The sequence below is a fragment of the Cryptotermes secundus genome, unplaced genomic scaffold, assembly GCF_002891405.2.
Source record: "Cryptotermes secundus unplaced genomic scaffold, Csec_1.0 scaffold18, whole genome shotgun sequence".
NCBI classification, from domain to species: domain Eukaryota; kingdom Metazoa; phylum Arthropoda; class Insecta; order Blattodea; family Kalotermitidae; genus Cryptotermes; species Cryptotermes secundus.
In genome coordinates, this window is record NW_019735461.1 from 809,651 (window position 1) to 836,605 (window position 26,955).

The 26,955-nt window shown below is 42.6% G+C and overlaps 1 protein-coding gene across 1 annotated transcript in view; it reads right to left on the reverse strand.

The window, feature by feature from the left end:
• Window positions 1-26,955, reverse strand: part of LOC111869267 (junctophilin-1) — a 230,931-nt gene that overhangs the window by 66,055 nt on the left and 137,921 nt on the right. Inside the window, exon 3 of the mRNA XM_023860661.2 lies at window positions 995-1,299. Within this exon, the coding sequence (XP_023716429.1) occupies window positions 995-1,299 (305 nt within the window). The remainder of the gene's footprint in view (window positions 1-994; window positions 1,300-26,955) is intronic.

Here is a 26,955-nt window from a genome sequence, read left to right on the forward strand (position 1 = left end):
ATATATATATATATATGTTTGCTTTCTACAGTAACAATGATGAAGACAAACATATATATATATATATACACGTGTATATATATTTCTTCTTGTTACTAAAAAGGAAGAAATAGTGTGATACGACAAGAAAGAAAGAGTAGGAACGCAATCCTACAGTGCTACGACTGATATCCCGAAAGTAAAAATACAAGTCCGGTAAAAATGCAATCCCCCCCCTCCCAAGAAATGGCAGTGCTGCCGTGTGAGGTAGGAACCGTATGACAGGGCTGAGTTCACCGGCCACGTCCACTGAACATTGAGCTCGGAGTGTGTGTTTAAGATGGCCACGTCGATTCAAAATCCCGTCAAATGTGAGGTTCGTGCAGTAATTCGATTTCTTCACGTGAAAGGAGAAACTGTTGCTGAAATTCATCGCCAATTTGTTTCTGTTTACGGCGAAGATGTTATGAACAGGCAAAACGTGGCAAAATGATGTCATGAATTTGAAGCGGGAAGAAGGGATGTTCAAGATGAAGGCCATCCGTTGTCACTGATGAAATCATCCAAAATATTGATGAAAACATTCGTGCTGAAAGACGTTTAACAGTCGATGAACTTCATCAACAAAGCCCAGAAGTGTCAAGAACTGATCTCAATGGCTCAGAGAGCAGACGGGAGATTTCTATGACGCTGGAATAAAAAAAACTCTTTCCCAGGCTCATTAAGTGCATTGCGATCCATGGTGACTATATTGAACACTAAATAAAGGTGTGTTGTAAAAGTGCTACAAGTGAATAAAAAAATGCTTTACAAATATTGTCTGGACTTTGTATCTTTACTTTCCGGATATCCTTCGTAATATCAAACGAGACTGTTTTCGTACATTGATTAATTACTGTAATAAGGTTTTCATAACTATGCCAATTGTCCTATGTTCAATGTAACTATCGGGAGATTTACCTTCAAAGGGGCAACTTCAACTCAGGGACAGAGTGGGAGGCCAAGCGGTACGCACCGAAAAGATGGACTTGATGTTGGATCCCTTCTCCACCAGCGACCTTCTTCTAGCGGGGGGCTCATCACTGCGTGCCTTCAGTACAAAGCCGCCCCTGGAGTCGTCCACCCTCCGGTCCCTCTCTGCGGCAGGATCTGCCGCCCCTCCGACAGTGCTGCCACCACCCGCCTCTGTGCTCCGAAGTGAAGTCATGGAGGCGCGAACTGTTTTGTTAGGGCGGTAGTGTGAAGCCATTCCGAAGGGAGCGCTGGCCCTGACACCGTAGCCGTGCCTCATCCCCCTGAGCCACTGGCCCTGGTATGTCCCTGCAACAGACCACAGTGTGCAGTAGGCTACCATGCCTCGCAATATTTGTGAACTCACCGAATATGCTCTACTGCTCCTTGGTCCTGAGCCTGCCTGCTCTGACTAAGATGTGCAATTCTACTACCCTCTTCGTGAGAATACTGATAGCCTTACTTTATATTCGGAAGATCCGAAGTCCAGTTATCGGCAAGAAGGCCGAAAACAATCTTTTGTGGCTTTCTTTATGTACCCCGTATATGAGCAGATATAAACTTGAAATATGCTACGTCCGATCTCGGTCGGTAGAGTGACAGACTGCAAGATGAACTGCAGAGTTGATCCTGGCTGGGGCAACAGATTTTGTCCATCTCCACAACATTCAGACCGGCTATGAGACACTTAATCAATCGGTACCGGGGACTCTTTCCCCGGGGGTAAAGCGGCCGAGACGTGAAGCTAACAACTCATCTCCAAGGTCAAGAATGGTGGAACCATATCTCTAGCCCGCCATACATCTCCACGATGCGGTGCTTAATTAATTAAGCAAAGACAGAACTTTAACTTCTGACTTTTTTATATCCAATTCCAAAATAGGTCAGGTAAGCAGGGCACGCAAATTGGTTACGCATGGGGAAGTGATGAATGATTGTGGCGTGTGGACCCGTTGCTAAGCTGTGACCTGAAATAGAGACCGTTTCTGGGCAACGGCTCGGTAAATGCGTTCGCGCGTCAACGAATACGCCAGCAACAATCGAGTTGCTGTTGGAAATGGGGTGTTTCTACGTGGTCCGTGTTGAGATGTAAAAGGAAGGGGCAATCTTGGCGGTAGTCAAGCTTACAACCATTCAAATGACTGAGATGCCGTTGTAGCATTAGATAAAAGATAAGATAAAATAGGCATGACCTACTTTGCAAGGCCTGTACTGAGAGAGGCCTTGGATAGTGCAAAAAGAAGAATTTTCAGTGACATGCTATGTGTACGACACGTACGCTTGACGAAAGACCAAGCATATTCATAAGAGACAAACCCATCTTCTCGTCAGAGAGGATGTTACATAAGGACTATGACTGTAAGAGTTCAGCTGAAAAAAAAGTCTCTGGTTGTTGGTTTCAAGGGGCTTGGCGCCAAGACGAACTGATTGACGGTAAACCGCCAGTATTAAAGTAATTCTGACTTTGACTTTGCTGAAAAGTTTTGTATGGAGAATGCTCAGTCGAAAGTCCGGCTGTGAAAAGAAGACATTATGTGTATTATTTGAGGTACCGCCTCTGTGGTCTAGTGGTCAGAGTTCCTGCCTACAGATCCAGAGGCCCAGGGTTCGATTCCAGGAGCTACCAATTTTTCTGGGAAGTACTGGGTCTGGAACGGGGTCCACTCAGCCTCATGATAATTGAGGAGCTATTTCAAGGGTATAGAGGCTCCGGTCTAGAAACCTAGACTAAAGGCCGTGGGGATCCGTTGAGCTGACCACGTGACACTCTCTATCCGCAAAAGTTAACACTAACTTCGACAAGCGGCGGTCGCTCGGTCGGTATAATTCGTTTGCGAACTAAAGGCCACGAATTTTGTTTCTATGTTTTATTTGGCTTGTGTAATTCAGTGAGACTGTTATAGTTCCTGTGTTAAAATCTGTTTGCAGGAAACGGCTAGTTGAGACGGTAATACTACGGACACTAATATTTGCGTGTCAGTGATATGTAAGTGTAATCACGAATCGTGAGTGTATAAGTGGTCAGTAAATCAGCAGACCAATTAGCTAAAATTGGAGCTGAACATTCATTCATAGGACCTCAACCAGCCTGTGGCATCTCTCTAGCAGTTGACAAACAGGCACTCAGGGACTGGACTAACATAAAACATAAGAAATACTGGGAATCCTTAACTGGACTCAGGCAAGCTAAGGGACTCATACGAGGACCTTCCGCTAAAAGAGCGAAGGAACTGTTGAAGCTCAACAGGAACCAGCTACGATGGGTGGTAGGACTACTTACAGGACACTGTCACCTCAAAGGACACCTGTTCAAACTGGGACTGAGTGATAGTCCCACTTGTGAGAGATGTCAGATAGAAAATGAAACAGCCACACATGTCCTGTGTGAATGTGAGGCTTTAGCTTATTTAAGATTACGTCACTTGGGTCAGTACTTTATGGAACCAAGTGACTATTTCGACGCCCCCACGTCCGAAATCCTGCGCTTCATCCGAAGCGTGGGGTTGCTGAGGGAATAATTAAAAAAAGGGGAAGCACAATGGACCACTGAGGTCTAAGTGCAAGGGCCGAGAAGGCCTACCCCTTCATACATACATACATACATACAAATCAAGTCACCAATTCAAACCCCGTCTATAGTTACCCCTACATTTACAAATATATATACAATTTGGTACGAACCCTCTAAAGGAATAATACCGGCTTTTAATATGAAAACGGATCTTAGATCGAAAAAGTTGAGTGTGTGGACTGGACTGAAGAGAACCGTGACTGGTTCCGATGGCAGGACTTTCTGAGCGCGTAACGGGTGTTAAGGTTTAATACAAGCAAAGTATTAACAAATAACATTTCCACTTCACGTTAATTTTAGTGCCTTCATCACTACATTTTTCTTTTATGACAAATATCTCTTGCAAGACAGTGTTCTTTCGTATAATTCCAGATATTTGAGGAGTGCGAATAAATTCGCTCCAAATACTGCAGTACGCTCGACATTTTCCGCAAAGTCATCAAACAAAGGAATGAGCAACATTTGCACCTCGCATCCCTAGTCGATGTATACATGTACTGACAGCGAGAGCATATCAGTCAGTCAGTCAGTCAGTCAGTCAGTCAGTCAGTCAGTCAGTCGGCTTGTTGGTCAGGTTACACCTCGCCCCGAAATAGACTGGCCGGCCGGCTGCCGCTGCTCCGCGGGTATTTTGGGCAGCTACGTGACTCTATGAGTCTCTCTCCCTCCCTCTCTCGTTTTCTCTCTCTTCCTCCCGAAAGGCAAGTCAGGCGCTCCAGTTCCAGCACTGAATGCATAACTGATTAACTAGCTACCTCAGCACCTTCGACTGATTAACTGATAAGAAACTAGTCATCTAAACACCAAAAACAGTAACCGACCGTCCGTCTGCCCAGCCTACTTTTAGCTAATAATATGTCAAGTAACTAACCAACTGACAGCTGACAGTTCAGAACATATGTGTACGCATACGCCTAAATAACCACTAACGACAATGTCGTCTCTGAGCGTAACTAATTAAGCACTATGCCATGAAGACATACGGGGAAGTGGAGGTATAGCTCCACAGTTCTTGACCTCAGCATTAGATTGAAGTGAGTGGTTAACTTCACGCCCTGGCCGCTTTACCCTCGCGGAAATCGCCCCCCGTACCCACTGAAAAGCAGGCTGGCTGGGCACCGAGGTTGTGGAGAAATGAAAAAACGGTTGCCTCTTCCGGGATTCGAATCGCGATTGCCCAGTCGGTAGCCCGTCGCTCTACCGACTGAGCTAGCTGACTGATTAGCAAGCAAACAAACCAACAATAAACTTAACTTACTACTAGCCAACTTATTAACCGCCCAGCTTCTTACTAAACGATTATCTAACCATCCTACAGAATCACTAACTAACAAAAACATTTACTAACTGATCAAGTTACTATAGAACGAGCCAACCACTTTATGAACAAAAAAATGCTGGAGTACGTAATCAACTAGATGAATAACTGCAACTGTAATTGTAATTTACCAACTTCTGTACTCCGTCTAAGACATTTTAAGGTTGCCCCATCATCAGATAGTAACTATCTTGTTACGTCATCTTTAGGAAAATACTAGATTATAATTCAAACATAAGACGGAACCAGAATCATCAGATAAAGATGCATTTCGTTACGTTATAATTAGAAAATTACTGGATTATAATTTAAACATAAGACGGAACCAGAAACACAATATACGAGATGTCGCTGAACGTGCAGAACTTTTCCTGCATGAGGTTCCCTACTTAAGATATAATGTACACTCAAAGAAATCTTTGACAAAGAAGTAACTAACCAACAAAAGTAACTCACTTACTCACAATTTACCAACTGACAAACCGAAACACTGAGAGGGTGCTAAGAAAAAAACAAAGTTGTCCCTGTGCTTAATACAGCAGCAGACCATTAAGTCTGATGAGGAAACGGAGGTATGGTTCCACGCATTCTTAACATCGGTAGTAGACGAAGGCCGCTGTAAAATCTGGGAGATGTCCTTGGTACCTACCGGGCAGGAGACCTGATGACAGCCAACGCCAGTCTTCACGGACTGAAAGGAATAATTTCTAGCCCTGTTGGGAGATTAACTCCGGCCATTAAGCCCATAACGTCGTCACTATATGTACTGAGCTGTCTCACACTTAACAGAGTAACATAACGCACAAAGTTATAACTGACAGTTATTCAACTGGTTACATGTCCACTCTGCACAGGGTCTAATTTTCAGTATAGATATCAGATTTCATTCATATGTAAGTTATTGATCTTTGCACTTCATTACACCACATCAATTGTACATGCACACGCACGCATACACACACATACGTATACATACTTATAAACCTGTGATTTGTCATTGTCACTGGATAATTTCATGTTACAGGAACAGCGAGTTTTCGAGAGTTAACTCATTACATTAACGTAACTTGAGTAACAGATCATGAACGAGTGATCAGTCCTCTGTTTCAGTGTACCATACCCATTGTGTGAGTATTGACAATATTCTGATTTAGAACTGTGACGTATAGTTTATTATATAAAACAGACGGGTCACAATTGACAATTTGTACTTGTTAGTCGTGGGAAATGGCATTAGACGTCGACTTCGACCTCGAAGCATGTGGGACTGCGAGGGAGTGCAGAAGACAGCAGAGAAGTATGAAAACTTACATAACAAAGATGGAATTTCCCCAGTGAATTCTCAAAGGGTGTTACACCAGTTTTCTTTAAAATATATGTCTTAGATTTCATTATATCCTTATTTCATGATAAGAGCTAATTTTATTCTCTAAGAAGAACCGTTTCCGAGAAAATTTATAATATTTTGATTTGACCCAAAATTGCGCCCACCCAACATGTTATAGTGAAAATTTCCAGTATCGGAGGCCACCGAAATCCTTGTATTAGCTACGTACACTTCTAGAATGGCCGAATGGGAAAGGTAATAACTGCGTTTAGAGATGCCTTTTTTAGCCTGTTTATCTTGTTTTGAAAAAAATAAATGCAGTCTTATACGGCCACCATTCTCTCTGTGTCTATCGCCCCTACCAAATTTTGAAAGTCTGAACCAAGCTTTATGAAACTTGGAATACATATATCATGGAATCTGGTCCACCTCAACGGCGTACTTCATAAATCCCTGTCATCAGTCTATGTATCCCCACTACCATTGCTAGGCAACGACTCAGTAGACACATTACAGTGGCAATGAATACAAACAATAAAATAATTGTTGGAGGCATCGTTTTCTATACGGTCCGTGTCGCATCAAAGGAGAGTCTGCGGGTCTGTCTGTGAATTATCCTATCGTTGCTAGGCAACGGATCCGTAAACACGTCCCAGCGGGGACAATTGTTGGTGTCGTCATTTTCAATGCGGTCTGTGTCGTGTCAAAGGAACGCAGGCGATTAGTTTTTACTAGAACTTCTTGTTTTTCTTTGGAACTAAATGAACTTGTATGCAAAAAATAACAAAGACACCAAAACTTTAACGAAGTCTGTACCTTATGCCTGAAAAGTTTAATTTGTTTAGTACTTATGAAATCTGATGTTCTCACGGCCTTCATGGTGAATGCTTGCCGTTTCCATTTTGTTTGCGTCACTTACTCTTAGACCTTAAAGCAGGAAACAGTACTTTTCTCTAGAAAATCGGTAAACTTCCGCCAGATTGCATGGCATCACGTCTCAGAAGATGAGGCTCTGTATCCTAACATTCGGCCGACCATAGTGGCCGCGCAGCCTAAGGCATAAAGTGTTTTCGCCGGCTCGCACGTTGGGATCATGGGTTCGAATCTCAATCAAGGCATGGATGTCTGTATTGTGTCAGTTTACTCTGTGTTTGTGTTGTTCTGTGTGTGGGTAGAGGCCTTGCGACGGGCTAATTCCCCGTCCATGGAGTCCTACCGACTTTGTATAGGTTCAAGAAACTGAAAAAGAGGCCAAGGCTGAACATAGGGCTGCAGAGCCATTGTAGTAGTAGTAGTAGTAGTAATAATTTTAATAACAATAATAATAATATACGCCTGGGAGGGAAGTTACTAAAAACCTCAACTGAAACAGCGGGCCTCTGACCAGTATTGAAACCGGTTTCCTCCAGAATGCAAGTCAGACTTATCACTGCACTGAAACCCAAATCAGAGTAATAGCTTGTTAATGGCGCCTACGTGAATTGTTTAGAAACTCTGAATCAACTGCAGAGATAAGTTAGTGTCAAATCAGACTCTGTAGGAGAACTGTGAAAAGTGACTGGAGAGGAATTTGGAAGCAAGCAATCTGTCTTGGAGAAGTAAGTTAACTGATTGAAAAAACAACGAAACAAAATCCGTGGCCTGTAGTCCGCAAGCGAACTATACCGACCCAGAGACCACCGCTTGTCGGCGAAGTTATTGCCAACTTTAGCGGATTGAGGGTGTCGCGTGGTCAGCGCAACGGAACCCCACGGCCGTTAATTTCGGTTTTCTAGACCGAACTCGCTACTTTTCCATTCAAGTAGCTTCTCAATTATCCTCGCGAGGTTGAGTGGACCCCGTTTCAGACCCACTACTTCTCAGAAAATCTGGATCTGTAGCCAGGAACTCTGACCACTAGACCACAGAGGCGATCTGTTAACTGGATGACAATGAAAAACAATATGAATACCTTAGCCAGGATCGCTGGGAACCAAAAGAATTACATTCGTCTTTCTTCTGAATGTAAGAAAGGTTACTACCATGCTGTCCTGTTCAGGAACCGTGCTGACAATACAGACACGACAATGAGATGTTCTAAGAAGTGAACTGTGTCCTCTAACTTATGGAACGACGGTTAATCAGGTGAATGTGTTATATATACCTTCAAATGTCAGGATATTTATGTATGTTCAATTTGGGACTTAGAAACTAGAAGTCGTGGCCCTTTTTAAGTTATTATCAAACCGTGTGCCTATTTCAGATGTACCATACAATTCCATGAAAACTTCAGTTGATGCAGTCAGTCTCCAAGCTCAGACTCGAACCAGGGACCTCTCGAATAAAAGTAAACTATGACAATCGGTAGGAAGGCTGGAGAAAAAGACTGAGGTGACCCACAACGGCTCCACATATTCTTCCATTGCAGAGAACTATGATTCATATTTTCAGCTGTTGTCACCTCAGACGGAGGTAATTAGCAGAAAGGCTAATAACAGGGCGTTGAGCCGAGGCCAAACAACGAGACGGATTGGAAAGCGATGTTGTAATTGCTCTGTGTGTAGAGTTGACTGATCTGGTTTCATAAACTGTGTTATAATTATGGAGAAGGGAGGTAAAGAAAGGAAAACGTGGGCGTGAACAAGGCGATGGGACGTGGAGAAATGTATAAAACAGAGAGGAGATAAGTGGAGAGAACAGAAAATCTATAGGATAGAAAGAAAAGTGAATGAAAGAAAGGCGAAGGTAACGAGATGATGCAGGTTGAATGTAGGTTAAAGAAGAGAGAAAAAGTAATGGTAGAAAATAAATGGATGATTCAAGCAAAGGAAGGGGAGAAGCGGCATTTCAAAACCTGTGTGAACTGCTGAAGGGTGTCTCCATTATGGAGAAGGAAGGATGCCAACAAAGTAACCATTTCATAACCTATGTGAACTGCTGAAGGGTGTCTCCATTATGGAGAAGAAAGGATACCAACAAAGTAACCATTTCATAACCTATGTGAACTGCTGAAGGGTGTCACCATTATGGAGAAGGAAGGATGTCAACAGAGTAACCATTTCATAACCTTTGTGAACTGCTGAAGAGCATCACCATTATGGAGAAGGAAGGATGCCAACAAAGTAACCATTTCATAACCTATGTGAAATGCTGAAGGGTGTCACCATTATGGAGAAGGAAGGATGCCAACAAAGTAACCATTTCATAACCTATGTGAACTGCTGAAGGGTGTCACCATTATGGAGAAGGAGAGGTGTCAACAAAGTAACCTTTTCATAACCTGTGTGAACTGCTGAAGAGTGTCATCATTATGGAGAAGGAGAGGTGTCAACAAAGTAACCATTTCATAACCTATGTGAAATGCTGAAGGGTGTCACCATTATGGAGAAGGAAGGATGCCAACAAAGTAACCATTTCATAACCTATGTGAAATGCTGAAGGGTGTCACCATTATGGAGAAGGAAGGATGTCAACAGAGTAACCATTTCATAACCTTTGTGATCTGTTGAAGAGCATCACCATTATGGAGAAGAAAGGATGCCAACAAAGTAACCATGATGTAAAACCAAATGTGAAGATGAAGAAATATGAAGAAGGAAGGAAATGGAAAATATAGAAAGGTACGATTATGAGAGGAAATGAAGAAAGGAAATCGAAGCTGGTTTGAGATGAGGATATGATAGAAAAAGAAAAAGGAAGGCAAGAGGTTACTCGATGTTGACGTTTCAGCTTCAAATGTTATTTAGACTCGAATGAGGTACGAACAAGTCCATGAATGGTCACATTGAATCTGACTTGAAGCACACACGGTCAGTCTGAATGCTCTCTCCTGTACGCAGTGAAGGAAATTAAGAAGATACTGTCAGTATATCCGAGAGTGGAACAAGGTATCTGTCCAGTATACTAGCCCACACGCTTTACCGTGGTGCTTACCTGCTCGGGAGGAAACATCATGGATGAACGTAAGGAAGAGGAAGAAAACAGGGCGAAGACGGAGGGCAAACTAACATACTTTCTGACATCAAACATCTTCCTGGTGCATGAACTTTCACAAGTTATCCGTATAATATTAAACCACTGAACATTCTTATTGATAAGGAACCTGAAAGATTCGTAAGAAGCAGCTACAGAACCACATTTAATAAATGGGCAAATTTGAAGCATTGGATTGGATACCGGGGGTTCTTTCCTCGGGGGTAAAGTGGCCGGAGCGTGAAACTGACCACTAACCTCCAACTAGTGCAGAGTTCAAGAATACGTACATCTATACATCCGCTCTCCCATAAGACTTCATGGCGTAGTGCTTATTAGTTAAGCATAGTGACAACTTTACCCTTTTACAAACTTCAATCTCCGAGCCGAGGTAACCAACTACAGTACTTACTGCAGACTGTCTGTACCTGTTAGCTCGTTCTTGTGCAAGTATAGAAGAAAAGTTATGGGAATGGCAAGGTAGTGACAAATCGATAAGCAGCATGAATAACAGGGGAAAAAATCTCAGAATTTACTTTTGAATTGAGACGAAAAGAATAAACGCGACTTGGAACTGGCCCAGCAGAAATAAACTAGACGGCTATGATTTTTCCATGGTAAGCTCATAAAGCAACAGCAGCCTACGTCGGATTTCGTGGGGGGAAAAGAAAACTTCTCACAGTTCTGTTGCTCACTGTCACCAGTATCATCTGTATCAAGTAATTTCAGTCGTAGGTGGAAGAGATGATACTGAGAGGAGGACAATACTAGAATTTGCCTTACACAGGTTTTAGGTGCCACTAAAAATACACGAGCATTCTTCATGTACGTTCGGGTTCCGTAAAAACACGTTATTTCTTGACAACAGCTACCGCCTGCCCTAGAACAACGAGCCCCATGGATTCAGTTAATTCAGTTAATTAATTAGGTTACTGTGCACGCGGTAGCGTAGTTGGTTGAGGCACTAAGCTACAAGCCGGAAGTTCGCGGGTTCAAGTCCAGATGAGGTCATTGGATTTTTTCAATTGACCTAATCCTTCCAGCCGCACTATGGCCCTGGGGTCGATTCAGCCTCTAACAGAAATGAGTACCAGGAATTAATTTAATAATTTTCCTGGGTAGTAAAGCGCGATCGGCGCGTAAGGCTGACAACCTTACCGCCATCTTTGAGCCGATTGTCTAGAAAATGTGGGAGTCTCAACGTCTCACAACCCTATGGGCCTTCACGGCCTGTTAGAGGGATATCTTTACTTTACTTTTACTTACTGTTTATGTTATAAAATGATTTGACAATGCCGTCCAGTGTGACTCAAAAGTATACTTACGTGTATATGTTGCCTTTACATGTTTCAGTCAGTTATGACCATTTTTATAAGGCAAATAACAACACGTTGATGAAAATACTATTACATTGATCATAGTACAAGTTGCATCGAAGTTTTATATAAAGATTTTAATTAAGATAAAATGTGATTGAGTTAAAAATTATTAAATCTTAAACCGCTAAGATTCGTGTCTTCATACCTCTTCTTTCAACGGGAGATTGGGGTGATATTGCCGTCCTTACAGGTCCGGGCAGTGTTTTTCCCCCTTCTTCATATATTTGGTCAAGAATGTGCAATTATATTGTGGCTGTTTCATATAAATTCTCTGTCTTATACTTAATATTTTTTTTTGCTACAATTCCTTTAGTTCTAGCTTGTGTGTTCCTACCTGTGTTGCTGTTAAGCTGTTCATCCTTTCTTTGTGGGTTGACATTGACTTGTGGTGCGTTGTGTGGGGTATTTGTATATTTATATTTTACTGTTACTTGATTTAATTTACTTCACTGAATAGATTGCATAAGCTGTGTTGTGTAAATGAGAGATAAAACTGACTACGACTGAGAAAACTGAAGAGAGATGAACACGGGGACTACAGAGTAATTCAGAGTACCAGAAAGATATTTGTGGAAGGCTAATGGAGACAAGGGACAAAGGAATGGTCTCATCCGACATGTCAAAACCTGCCCTGTCAAAATTTTAGCTGCTAATACGCACTGCAAGTATTTTTTAAAAATTGCCAGAGTTACTCATTTTTTCTCTATGCGGATCTGCTTGTACCAGAGGTTTGTACAACCCCAGCCTAGGCTGTGAGTCAGCCGTGTTGTGTGTTGCGTACTTCTCTGCTCTGCTAGGGGTGGACATTTCTCCTAGGGTCTGGGAGGCTACAATATTGGCCATGTTCAGCAATTTTTAAAAAATACTTGCAGTGCGTATTAGCAGCTAAAATTTTGACAGTGCAGGTTTTGACATGTCGGATGAGACCATTCCTTTGTCCCTTGTCTCCATTAGCCTTCCACAAATATCTTTCTGGTACTCTGAATTACTCTGTAGTCCCCGTGTTCATCNAAGAACGAGTCAGGGACTACTTCACTACCACACCACACGCCCTTGGAAGTGATGAAGATTGCATCCGAAAGTCTGTTCGTGGTCAGTCACAGTTTCCTATGAGCGACCAATAACTTACGAACTATCTTCATGGTGCTCGGTATTCAACAAAAATTTACTCAACTGTCAAGAAATTCCTTTATTTTATGGAACCAGACGTTTCCTGACCATGTACGTAACACCCGCTACTGTAGTCCATCGTGAGCCGGTTCCATGCTTGACACAATTTTTCTCAAATACGAGTATTATAATATTTTTATCTCATCAAAGCCTAGGTCTTCCAAGTGGTTTCTTCTGTTCAATTTTGAGACCAGAATTCTTTGTAGGTAAAACTGAAAGGTAAAGTTAGCACTACGCCTTGACGACATATGAGGAGTGAATGTATAGATCCACGCATTCCTGACCTCGAAACTAGTTGTAGGTAAGCGGTCAGCTTGAGTTGCCAGCTTCACACCCAGGCCTCTTTACCCTCAGGGAAGCAGTCCCCGATACCAACTGTATAGGAGGCCGGAGTGAACCCCAGAGACGGTCTGGACGGCGTGAAGATGAGTAAAATCTTGCTCCTACCAGAACTCGAACTCCGACCCCTCAGTCGTCCAGCCCGTAGCCAGTCGCTATGGCGACTGCGCTGTTCCGGTTCCTAGTCTTCGCAGCCACACTTACTTCCTCACAGAGCGCCCCCCCCCACCTTATTCTTCTTGAATAATTTATCTTAAAATTGCAAAATGATAAAATCAATTTATGAACACCCTCAACATGTAACTTTCCTTATTAATTTGTCCTCATCTCTCTTAGGTCCAAATATTCTACATTTGTAAGACTAATTTGCAAGGTAAGAGTCCCATGTGATTACAATTTACATCAAAATCGCGTTAAAAATATTCCCACAGTTGTCTTTCAACATTAAATGTCCTTTGGGCCGCGGAACAAGCGACACTGAACTTGGCTCGCCACGTTGTCACACCTGCTTTCACAGATCATCTGCGGATCGTTAGCAATGATGAAGCGCCACGTCATATCACGAAAGGCAGGAGCCTCCTGAAGCAGCCACATGGCCAGCACGCGGCGGTCACTGTCTTCAACTGGTCAAGAAACTGGAGGCTCGTAACTGCATACACAATAGTCCGCCAATGGGCCCTATCTTCCCCATAGTCATACCGTCATACCCAGCTTCTCTTGCATCCATCCCGACATCCTCTCACGCACGCGTAGGCCTCCGAATTGTTACCTTTTCTTGAGGTGTCCAGAGCAGTATTTACTACGGCTTACTCAGATCCAGACTACATCCTGTCTATGAGATATATTTAAATGAATAAATACATCACTGGAGCTGAGTGTACGTTCGGTCCAGCCCCAGAGTTTTGCTGCTTGCTTTGATCCTGGTAGTGGACGACTATTAATTGCGCAAGTTAGCTCCGCGGCTTACGTTCTGGTATTGTAGATCCTGTGGAATTACAATACGAACGTGTTACGAGTTCGGAAAGAATGATGTTCAAAACAAATTACGCAAAATTTACTGCAAATAAAATATTGTGACGTATAGACCCATTACTAGGCAACGACTTGGTAAACACATTCCAAGGCGAACAACAATAGGAAACTTACTGCCAGGCAACTGATCAGTAAACACGTCTCATTAATAATAGTGGCTGTTTTCTGCGTGTTCCTTGCAAAGAGGTTATAAGAAGTGCTCGGCAATACAGAACATTAGTCTGGAAGTGAATAAGCGAGCTTCGAGACGCCAGGCTGCCAGGACATGAGGCTGGGAGCAGAGGAACTGAATTGAGCCGAGTCTTCGGTATTGACAGTTGCAGAATAATGGCAAGAAAGGAATTTGGCTGTGAAAAGAAGACTTCATATTCGATTTAAGTGACAGTGAGAATGTTATAAATCCGTTTCCAGGATACTACTAATGAAGCTTCAAAACCCTAGTGCGTGTGTAACAGTGAATTTTAAAGCGTGTAGATCAGAGATAGCTCTCTATTTTCTGAGGTCCCGTGTTCAGTGTATACTCGTAAGATGCAATAAATTCAATCATCCAATCCAAAACGCCATCTACAGTCGGCCCTACACGTCACAATATGTAGCCTATAAGTGGAAACAATTATTGAATATTAGCCTACTAAATACGTTTAAACTGATATATGCCCTATTTAAAGATGCTGTTTCAGCTATATTTAATAATAATTCTGACTTGTAAGCATGTAAGAATGTTTCGTAGCCTATTTAATGGTACTATCTCATCAGTCTCTGAGTAATACATAGCAGAATTGCAGAAAATATCAAGTAAGTGCATCCCGTAGGCCGACTATAATGGAGGGAATGTTACGGCTGCACTAATCAGATAGTGCAAGAACTTAATTTTTCACAGCGCTCGAAGTTCGAAATGCCCTTGGGCTACACGCTGTTTCATTTGTAACTAACCGATAGGGCCAAGGCCGAGCCATAGCTCCAGCGGTTAGTCGCTGGCTTTCCACCGCGGCGGCCCGGGTTCGAGCCAGGGTCTAGTCAAGTGGGATTTGTGGTGGACAAACTGGCGCTGGGGCAGGCTTTCTCCTAGTACTTCGGTTTCCCCTGCCAATCTTCATTCCACCAAATTCTCCATAATTATAATCATTCGTGCAGGTACAATAGGCCAATCAGTGGCCGACGTGCCGAGTGGACCCAGATGGACTCCACCCCCGACTATGCGAATTTAAAAAAAAAAACGATAGGGCTGATAAAACGAGAAAATGAGTCACATATGGTAAGTAAAGTGAAACAAGCTGTCTTGTGACTATGCAAGACTTGCACTTGACTTGACCGTACTGGAAAGAGACGACAAGGGTTCTGATGACATGAAATACACTCTCGTGGTTACAGTTCCACCACAACAGATTGCACAAGGCTCCACTGTGGCGGAATGAGGAGAGGAAGTGAAATAACACGTGTCGGTGCGTAGCCCACATTCAGTTCAATTTTTCGACTTTCTTTTATTGCTAGTGGGGTGGGACTAAGTCCTGTGTACTGCGGCCACTTCTGGCCCTAGATGATAGGTGAGGGTGATTGTGGAGCAATTGGTGGAATGAAGATTGACAGGGGAAACCGAAGTACTCGGAGAAAACCTGCCCCAGCGCCACTTTGTCCACCAAAAATCCCACTTGACCAGACCCGCCGCGGTGGGAAGCCAGCGACTAACCGCTTGAGCTACGGCGCGGCCAATTTCTCGACTAAGTATCCACTCAAAACAAACTGAAATTTCTGAACAAATGTTTACGACCTACACTTTCGCGCGGTTTTCAATATGGTGCTAAATAAAATTATATAATATCTGGAAGGTACGTCAACACAACGTAGCATACAATCAATCACACACGTTTCGTTAATTTCGCTACATTTTTCGGCCATCATCAGACTACTTCTGCATTCATTGTCCACTTGACTGTTGTTACTGGACATCAGCCAATATTTAGGCCTGGTATCTAGGTGTTAGCAGTTATATAATTTCGTGACAGAACTGTATTGTTTAGTGGAGTTGTCGCTTATTGGTTAAAATATTTGAGGTAATATTTCTTTATCTATACTTATGGGTAATATATGGTATGCTAGGCTGTAGAATGTTAATCACTGTTTGCGTAATGCCTCTGGGTGGATTGCTAGAGTTACTGCTCCTAGGTTTCCCGAATATTACCGTGGATGGTGGCTGAATATGTTATGCAAAGCAAGACATCTTTCCCATGCGCGAGCAGAATTCTTATGAAGGCCAGGTATCGCCCTGCAAAGCTACGATATTCCTGCTTCATATTCAGAAGGCCCCGAGTCTGAATATCGTTTCGTAGATCTGTCATGCTGACACACTACATTTTCTTCCAGGCAAATGTTGCGACGCGGTGCCCTGTTTCTTCCAGAGTCTTCCCAATTTTCTTTATAATACGCGTTCCATCCGATATTCAACAACCAAATAAACTGGACAATATTGTTCTATAAACCAAAAACAATTAATATCAAATTAAGAACTTGCGATCAGCATTCCTAGCACCAAAAATAAAACCTACGAAGAATATTTCATTTTTCTGATCAACATGGTTTAATGCACCATGTTAGGTGGGTCCCCTGTCACCTCGGCATTGCGCGTCCTCAGGTTGCGGATGGAGGAGACGCCCTCCAGGTATGAAAGATAGCTGAGAATATATTGAATAATAAGCCGCAGACAGCCGACAAGGGGTGGTCCTTCAGATTTGGGGTTGGGCATGAGGCTTAAAGAAGGACATGCTTTTTCGCCACTACTTTTCAACCTTTCTTTAGAATATGTCAATAGGAAGGTCCAGGAAAACCAGGTGGGACTGAACTTAAATAGGACACATCAGCTGCTGGTTTATGCTGATAGTGTGAATCTACTGGGTGATAATATAGGTACCATAAAGAAAAACACACAGACGCCAGTAAGGACGCTTGTCTAGAAGTAAACACAGACAAAACTAAGTATATGTTGCTGTCTCGTCACCAAAATGCAGGGCAAAATCATGACATAAAGATAGGAAACAGATGTTTTGAAAATGTGGCACAGTTCAGATATTTGGGAACAACGATAACAGATCAGAACCTGATTCAGGAGGAAATTAAGAGGAGATTGAACCCGGGTAATGCTTGCTACCGTTCAGTCCAGAACCTTTTGTCTTCGCGTCTGCTGTCTAAAAACATAAAAACTAGAATACACAAAACTATAACTTTGCCCTGGTTCTGCATGGATGTGAAATTTGATCTCTGAAATTAAGGGTGAATATAGACTGAGGGTGTTTGAGAACAGGGTGTTGAGAATATTTGGACCGAAGAGAGATGAGGTGACGGGAGGTTGGTGAAAACTGCATAATGAGGAGCTTCATAACTTGTGCTCTTCTCCAAGTATAATTAGAATGATCAAGTAAAGGAGGATGAGATGGGCAGGGCATGCAGCATGAATGAGGATAAGGCATATAGCATATTGGTAGGAAAGCCAGATGGAAAGAGACGACTGGAAAGACGAAGGCGTAGATAGGTGGACAATATTAAAATGGATCTTAGAACGATAGGATGGGATGGTATGGGTTGGATTAATCTGGCGCATGATAGGGAAAAATGGATGGCTCTTGTGAACATGGTAATGAACCTTCGGGTTCCATAAAATGTTGGGAAGTTGTTGAGTAGCTGTACAATTCTCGGCTTCTCGAAAGTGCTCAGCCCAATGAGTGAGTGATGACTTAATGAGAAATATATTTGGATGAAATAAATTCTTAATATTGTATTTCAGCATCCTGTTGCATTGATGTATCACTCTATGCAGTCACTTCCATCTTTAATGCAACTCTGTTTACAAACTAACTAACTAACTAACTTACATTAGCTTGAGCCCTTCTTCAGAAGCAGCCAATTGTGCAGTTGTTCAAGAACTTCCCAGTAATTTCTTGGAACCGAAGATTCATTACCGTGTTCACAAGAACCCACCACTGGTCCTTATCCTGTGCCAGATCGATCCACTCCGCATCACCCATTCTATCTCTCTAAGATCTATTTTAATAGTGTCCACCCACCTACATCTTGATCTTCGTAGTAGTCTCTTTCCTTCTGGCTTTTCCACCAATATTCTATATGAGTTCCTTTTCTTCGCAATGGTGCTACATGCCCTTCCAATCTCAACCTCCTTCATCTGATAATTCTAATTATGTTCGGCGAGGAGTGCGAGATTCTGTTCACAATTTGTCCTTAATTTAAAGTAACATTAAAATCACAATCAACTTCTACACGTTTCGGCCTTATTTGGCCATGCTCAGGCAACACTTCACTTTTCGAAACCGCCACACTGCATTAGTTTCAATTCAAAATATTTCAACGCTATTGTATTTTCGTCTGTCGCAGTAAAATGCATTTGTTTGAGAACATACTTCTTTATCCTTTCCCGCGCTATTTTCCTCTTGCGGTTTCCGTGTTTACGTCGTTTTTTCCAACCCTATCAACGCCGGCGTCGTGTTGTCGTTGTTATTTTTGTGTGCCCCATTAGTATGTATGTTCCCATTAGGCGAGTGTGCGTCACTTTTGTGTCAACTAGAGGGTATGTGCGCCGGTCACGGTAGCCGAGCGGTCTAAGGAATGTATTGTCTTCGCTCGTTTGGAAACCGGGATCGTGGGTTCGAACCCCACTCAGGGCATGGATGTTTAGTTTGTGTTTGTGCGTTTTTCTGTGTTTGAGTACAGACAGAGCTGATCCCCCCCAAGGTGTCCTACCGAATGTGTAAGATCTAGAAAAACCGAAGTGAACGGAGTTCATGGAGGTAGGCCTAGGTCCACTGGGGCTGTAGTGCCAAGAAAAAAAATGTTTGAGCCTGCAGAAAGCACACGAAAGGGTAGACGAAACCTGTTAAAGGGCATTCTTGGTGGTCATCTGCCAAATTAAAGGAACAGTCGTTCAGCTTAAGCTGTACAACTAACGAGTCGACAATGATGGAACTTGCGTCACAAATGACCATCGGTTATAGAAAGTTATGCTGCAAGCATGACTTGAGCCTAACAAAAGCGTTTAATCTGAAGAAATTTGTGGATACGTGAGGCGTGGAACCCACACCGACTGAAAGCAGGCCATGTGCGTTTCAAAATAAGATACGCTCAACTACTGTGTGCTTATTTGGATTGCCTATGTTGCTTTCGTAGCAAGAAAAACAAACTTAAAGTAAAAGATTTCAATTCAAAATTCTTTATTTAAATGCGCAATTCGGTAGTAATTCTGAAGAACAGTATGTTAAATGACTGCAAAGCGAACTCTCTGCAGGTTGCATTTGCGATCAGACATAGGCCTACAATTGAGGGCCGCGCCATAGCTCAAGCGGTTAGTCGCTGGCTTCCCACCGCGGCGGATCTGGTCAAGTGGGATTTTTGGTGGACAAAGTGGCGCTGGGGCAAGTTTTCTCCGAGTACTTCTGTTTACCCTGCCAATCTTCATTCCACCAATTGCTCCACAATCACCCTCACGTATCATCTGGGGCTAGTAAAATAGGCCAGAAGTGGCCGCAGTACAAGGGACTTAGTCCTTCCCCACTAAAAATAAAGAAAGAATAGGCCTACCATCAGGCTCACCGAAAGTACTGGTTTAGCCAGAACAATCTCGACTTGAACCCAGAGGGAGACATTTGTTCTGAAACAGACAGTTATAAAAGACAGACAGAATTACATTATATATTGTCGTCGGTAAATGACAAGTAAATGAAACACGTGGATCATACTTATTTTTAAGCTTTATTCTGGTGAGCGTGTGTTCTGCCTTGTGATCCCAAGTGGGGTCACCTCACTTTCGACTTTCAGAACGACTACATTGCTTTGTGGTGTGATTCCTTTAAAAATTTCGAATGAAAAAACCGTCGAAGCATAAATGCATTTCGGAATGCGCGGTTGAATTCCGGCTTTTCACAGCCTTGGCCAGAGTTTCAGCTGAGGTTTGTTTTGTGGGATATACGGCAGAACAAGTGACACTAAGGCAGGTTTTCTTAGAGTCCTTCGGTTCCATCTGCCAATTCTCATTCCACCAAATGCTCCATTTCTCTAATCTGTCATCCGCTGCTGGTGCGATAGGACATTTACGGCCTCAGTACAAGGAACTCTGTCTCACTGCACCCTAAGAATAGAGAAACTGTATTTCCGATAAAATTCTGCCCAGAGAATCTATATTTCTATAATCTGTGGAGACTGATCTTGTTATTTCTGCGCGCTGTTATTTGACACTATCAAGGAGAAGGCATCAACATTGATGATTACCTTCAGACCAAGACACACAAAGCAGTTATCCGAGCAACATATTTCAGTACGAAAATGACTCCATTTCTCGGAGTTGTGAAAGTGAAAATGAACTATCATCTGTAACCGCAGAACATACATTTGCTTGCCAGTACGTTGAACACGATTTTTCTTTCCGTTTTAATGACTGTACATCCAAACTGCTTTTGTACATGTTTGGCCTCAAATGCTCCTGTGCACGAAAGAAAAAGTGAAAAACTGCAACAAATGCTTTTGGGCCATATATGAATTAAGAATTTGCTAAGGACTGGTCTGAAATCAATTCTCTTGCAATTTCTTTTCAATCCCCTTTGATTGTCATCTCAAAAACTCGACCCAATTCTAATTCTAGCTGCGTGAGATCGTCGTTATATATAGCCTCGAGGTGGATCCCACGAAAAACACCATCTTGTATTGTTAAAGCGCGTGTTTACAGCTCCGTTGCCTAGCAACAGACGTCCGATTGTTCCGCGTGTTTGCTTCCGCGAGAATGTGTTTAGCGAGTCGTTGCCCAGTAATGAGTATATATGTCATGATATAAAATCAAAGAGGAATCTAACATTTCACATAAAACACACCAGATTTGGTGCCGTGTTTTGTCGGGGAAAGATACATGTTAGTTGCAGAACTGAAAGACATAATTATTGAAACTACTTTGAATACTATGTGGTGGACAACCATGCAAAGCAGCTGTGATATGCCTCCAGTCGGGACTGAAACTAAAACACTGGTGGTTAAGATATACAAATACTTTCACTTCCAGTCAGTAAGTGTTACTGGTCATGAGTCCCTCGGGATTCGGACCTGAGAATGACTGCGCTGACGAGGGCCAGCAGAAATTTTAAACGACAGACATGTCCTCTGGTCAGAGAAGACGTTGCGTAAGGACTATAACCACAAGTGTTCAGTTGGAAAATAAAATTACTGGTCGTGAGTCTCAAGGGTTTGTCGCCAAGACGAACTGATTGGCGGTAAACCGGCAGTCGTAAAGTAACTCTGACTCTGACTGACTGACTGACTGACTGACTGACTGACTGACTGACTGAGTGAGTAAGTGTTGCTGAGCTATAGAGTTTCTGTGATATAACCGATACTGAATAAAAACTGTACTGCAGCATGACAGCATCTCTTATGTATCTTTACATCGAGTGACAGGGAGACCCGTTGAAATGAACGTGCCTTTGCAAATTTATTTAACCAGTCAGTCAAAGTCAAAATAAGAGTCAGGTTCTGCATAAGCATTTAGATTTACAGATTATGGAGAGAGAGTAGAAGAGGAAACAGAATTACTGAAAGTTAAACCCGTGAACGAAAGAATGGTGGCAACTGTGCCCACTAAGTCTCTTACAAGAAAAGAAAAATATGGGCAGTTTACTCACACAATTTCTTCAGCTGCGTGGATATTCTGTCGGCTGACTTGGCCTAACGGATGACATCTCAGAATCTGAACAAATTTCATTTTCATACGCCCAGTGAGACACTGTCGAAGTTAAATGATTTTTTTATCAAGATATACGTGAGCAAACTTTATAAATTCCCACGAGCTGCTTGATGAATTCTGTAATGTAAGGGTCTGTATAGAAGTGAAAATGACAGGGCGGAGGCAGGAAGCCTTTGGCTCTATATGTTCAGCTATTCTAATCAGGTTCATATCCAAATCAAAATATTCAACTTTTATTTTAATTCTTTTTTTTTGGGGTGGGGGAAGGTGAAGTCCAGCTGGGTCCACTCGGCACGTCGTCGACTGATTGGCCTATTGTACCTGCCCCGGGTGATTATGATGCTGGAGAATTTGGTGGAATGAAGATTGGCAGGGGTAATCGAAGTACTCGGAGGAAACCTGTCTAAGCACCACTTTGTCAACCACAAATCACACTTGACCAGACCAGGGCTCGAACCCGGGCCGCCGGGGTGGGAAACCAGTGACTAACCCCTTGAGCTATGGCGCGGCCTTATATTCAACGTTTAGTTGAACATTCTATTTTTATACCAGGTACATCTTTTCAAGAGAAAAGAGTATCTTCATAAATGAAACTGTGGTCGCCCGAGGAAAGCAAAGTACTTCGATGCTTTCTAATTTTTTGGGAATTAAAATTACCTTCATGGAAAACTGTATATAATTTTATGCAGATACTGAAGAATGAGGATACATTCTCCAGCGAAGCATCAGAAGCGTGAGGCTAGAAAAAAGAAAGAACAACAGGAGGTGGATGGCAGAGACTGTGACTTGAATTCTTCTTTTTTATATTTATTATTTTAATAAATGTATGTTTCAGTTTTCAGCGTGTAAATGTCGCCTCTCTGCTCCCTTACATTCTCTCTCGCCTACCCTTTCTCTCTTCGTAAAATGTGTCCCCGATTTACTTATGAAAAATATGGTCACTCCATCTACAGGAAAATATCTTCCCACCTCTGGCACGTAGACTATCGAATTTATGTTTCAAACAATCTGTCGGTAGCCAAACAGGTTGAACTATAAAGATTGAATCAAAAATGTGCACCTAAACAAATTAAAAAACAAAAACTCCGTGGTCTGTAGTCCGCAAGCGAACTATATCGACTGAGCGACCGCCGCTTGTCGGCGAGTTAGTGCAAACTTTTGCGGATAGAGGGTACCACGTAGTCAGCGCAACGGATCCCCAAGGCCGTTATCTTCGGTTTATTAGACTGGAGTCGCTATTTCCTTGAAATATCTCTCCAATTATTCTCACCCACTACTTCTAAGAAAATCTGGTAAAAAAAAACGGTAGCGCCAGTACTGCAGTACAACGCATGCAGTAACAGGAGCAAAACACAACACAGAACACGATACACAAATGTATGTAGGAAGAATGCTCACATAAAAGAGGACTGGCGTAATTCGCGTGTTTGACTCCGACGTAGAATGAATCCTGAAAAGTTTTATTATTTAGAATTCATCGACATATATGACGAATACAGATTTTAGTCATTTTAGAATGAAGACGTCATGGCATACAAAGACTCATTCTTCAGACTAAGTCTGAATTTGAAGGGGCAGACGATATAATTCATAACGATAAAGATGATGATGAATTATTACATAATGCATATTATGTCACGAGAAAACGCTTAGGATAAAATGGCTGCCAAGGGTGATCGGTTTGCAGCCAGCTTATTCAAAGAGTTGCATTCCCATTGCTGGTACAGTATTTCTTAGGTCCATGCAATGTTGCCAGAACCTGTGAAGTTCCACGTGGCATTTGATGTGTTTGGCCTGGCTGGCAGGGTGATTTGGCAACGAGCTGCACTCTGGACTTGGCAGAATTCCCCATGCGTACCCCGATGCTAGTGGGCTTAGGAAATCACTGTGACTCCAAGTCAAACTTCCGGAAACTATGTCACGGCACACCCCGACCTAGCGGACAAATTTATAGTACTTCTGCCAATTCAGGGACATGCAAACTTCTTACATTCATATAGCTCCATACTACGAACAATTTCATCTTTCCATATTGGTTCTTATTATTTGCTAGTGGGGTGGAACAAAGTCCCATGTAAAGCCGCTCCATAGCTCAAGCGGTTAGTCACTGGCTTCCCACCGCGGCGGCCCGGGTTCGATCCCGGGTCTGATCATGTGGGATTCGTGGTGGACAAAGTGGCGCTGGGGCAGGTTTTCTCTGAGTACTTCGGTTTCCCCTGCCAATCTTCATTCCACCAATTGCTCCACAACCACCCTCACCTATTATCTGGGGCTGGTACAATAAGCCAGAAGTGGCCGCAGTACATGGGATTTTTTTTATTGCTAGTGGGGTGGGACTAAGTCCCTTGTACTGCGGCCATTTCTGGCTTATTGTACCAGTCCCAGATGATAGGTGAGGGTGATTGTGGAGCAATTGGTGGAATGAAGATTGGCAGGGGAAACCGAAGTACTTGGAGAAAGCCTGCCCCAGCGCCACTTTGCCCACCACAAATCCCACTTGACCAGACCCGGGATCGAACCCGGGCTGCCGCGGTGGGACGCCAGTGACTAACCGCTTGAGCTATGGCGCGGCCTAATATCGGTTCTTACTTATACGATCATCTGTTACTCCGTATTTCCTTGGTGATAGTGAGTTAACATTTTTATTGTTGTTTGGTTGGCATTAACTGCTTGAGACTGTGGGATATGTTTCTTCCATACGTAGTTTATTCCGAAACAAGAAAATAAATCTTGAATGTATGCAACATATCTCAAGCGAAATATACGTAGAAAAGTTTCCTTCAATTCCAGAATATTTATCCGAACTTCCTTCCGTTTGACAGGTAACCCGATGTAATGACAGATTTTTATACATTAGCCATTCAAAAATCAAATAGTATGATAGATCACTACTACTACTACTATACTACTACTATACTACTACTACTACTACTACTACTACTCCTACTACTACTACTACTACTACTACTATACTACTACTATACTACTACTACTACTACTACTACTACTCCTACTACTACTACTACTACTACTACTATACTACTACTATACTACTACTACTACTACTACTACTACTCCTACTACTACTACTACTACTACTACTATACTACTACTACTACTACTACTACTACCACCACCACCGCCTCTGAATCAGCCTAACATCCAGACATTTGACTGGAAGAACCACAGAAAGAATATATTTTTAAGGAGACGCGAGTTTCACATTATCACTACTGCAAAATGTTCTGCAAACCATACTCGTATAATAAAACCAGTCCCTCTTTCTATGTAGCAGAGTCCCTTTTGATAATGTAATGTCCTCTGGGCAAGTAGAAAACAATTTACCGTCTTTTATCGAAACCAAAGTTTATTACCGTGCCCACCAGTGGCGGCTAGTAGCTAAAATTAGTGGGGGTGCTGCACCAGAAGCGCACAGTTCCATACAAAGATTTGGGTACTGACATTTAGCTTCAGGATTATATATTGTATTGTACAAGTATAAAGAAAGAATTAAAGAAAAAAGGACTCATTATATAAACGTTATCGATAATATCAAGTGGAAATTGGGGGTGCTGCAGTTCAGTAGCGCATATACACGGGCCGCCCTTGGTGCCCACAGGAGAAAATCACCTATACCTATGCTGTTATGTGAATTCATTAGAAACCCTCAGACTCTGTATCTTAAGATTAACTCTAATATTATCTTCCCATCTATGTCTAGGTCTCACAAGTGATCCTTTCCATAAATTTATAAAATAATTTAAATTTCTTCGGTATGGATATGAAATAAATATTTTTATTTTAAGAGTACTAATACATTTTAAATATATCTCGCTGTTATTAAATCTTTATTCACATCCGTGCGATTGGCCTGTTTATTTCTTATTCATTCTTTTAAGAATGTAGCCTGAAAGTCGTGGGTTCCATTCCAGATGAAGTTGCTGTATTTTTCAATTGACCTAATCTTTCCAGCCGCACTATGACCCTGGGATCGACTAAGCCTCTAACAGAAATGAGTATCAGAAATCTTCCTGAGGGTAAAGGTGCAGCCGGCGCTTAAGTCTGACAACCTCACCGCCATCCGTGAATCGAATGGATAGAAAATGTGGGAGCCTCGAAGTCTCACAACCTTATTGACTTCCATGGCCTGTTACAGGGATAGCTTTCTTTTATCTGATCAGGTTATATCGGTATCACCTGTCACACACACGCCAAGGATGTTTCACTGCAAAGAATAATAATTTGATCTGACACAAAGAACGGAAAAAATTACTCGAGGAGTTTCACAATCTACGTTCTTCGCCTGATTTTGTTAGAGTAATCAGATCGTGGAGCAGACGAGTGATGAGAAGTGTTACACGCATTGGGTAGATGAACTGTAACCTGTATAACTTGGGTCGCGTTTTCAGACCTGTCCGTTCTCGGCAGGATCCTAACTGCGATGAGGATTTTTAGGTCCTTACGGATTAGTTTGCCAAAGCTGATGCAGACTCAAGTTCGCTTCACGATACATCGCATACTGGCAATCAGAAAACATTTCTTCTTTTCATAATGTCACCTGCTAAACTCCGTGGCCTGTAGTTCACAAGCGAACTATACCGACTGAGCGACCGCCGCTTGTTGGTGAAGTTAGTGCTAAAGTTTGCAGATAGATGGTGTCGCGTGGTCAGCGCAACGGATTCCCAGGGCTTTCTAGACTGGAGCCTTTACTTTTCCATTTAAGTAGCTCCTCAATAATCCTCACGAGGTTGAGTGGACCCCGTTCCAGACCCACTACTTCTCAGAAAATCTGATAGCGCCGGGAATCGAGCCCGGGAGCTCTGGATCTGTAGCGAGGAACTCTAACCACTAGACCATAGAGACAGTCTGTCACATGCTAAAGAGTATGTTAAAATGAAAATTCTTTATGGCCAATCGCGTGTGGAGACAACTAATATGCTTAAATATATCAAGATCAAAGCTTGCAGAGGAGCTCCAATAGACTCAATTTCGACGCAGATAAGAGTAGCAAAGGCTCCCGGAGTATCAGAGTGACATGGTTGAATCCAATGCGTAAGCTTATCTGTGAGGGGCTAGAGAACCTCTGAAAGGAATATTAGACAATTTCAGTGAAGCAGCAGTTCGCCCTACAGCTAAAGAATTCGGTGCCAG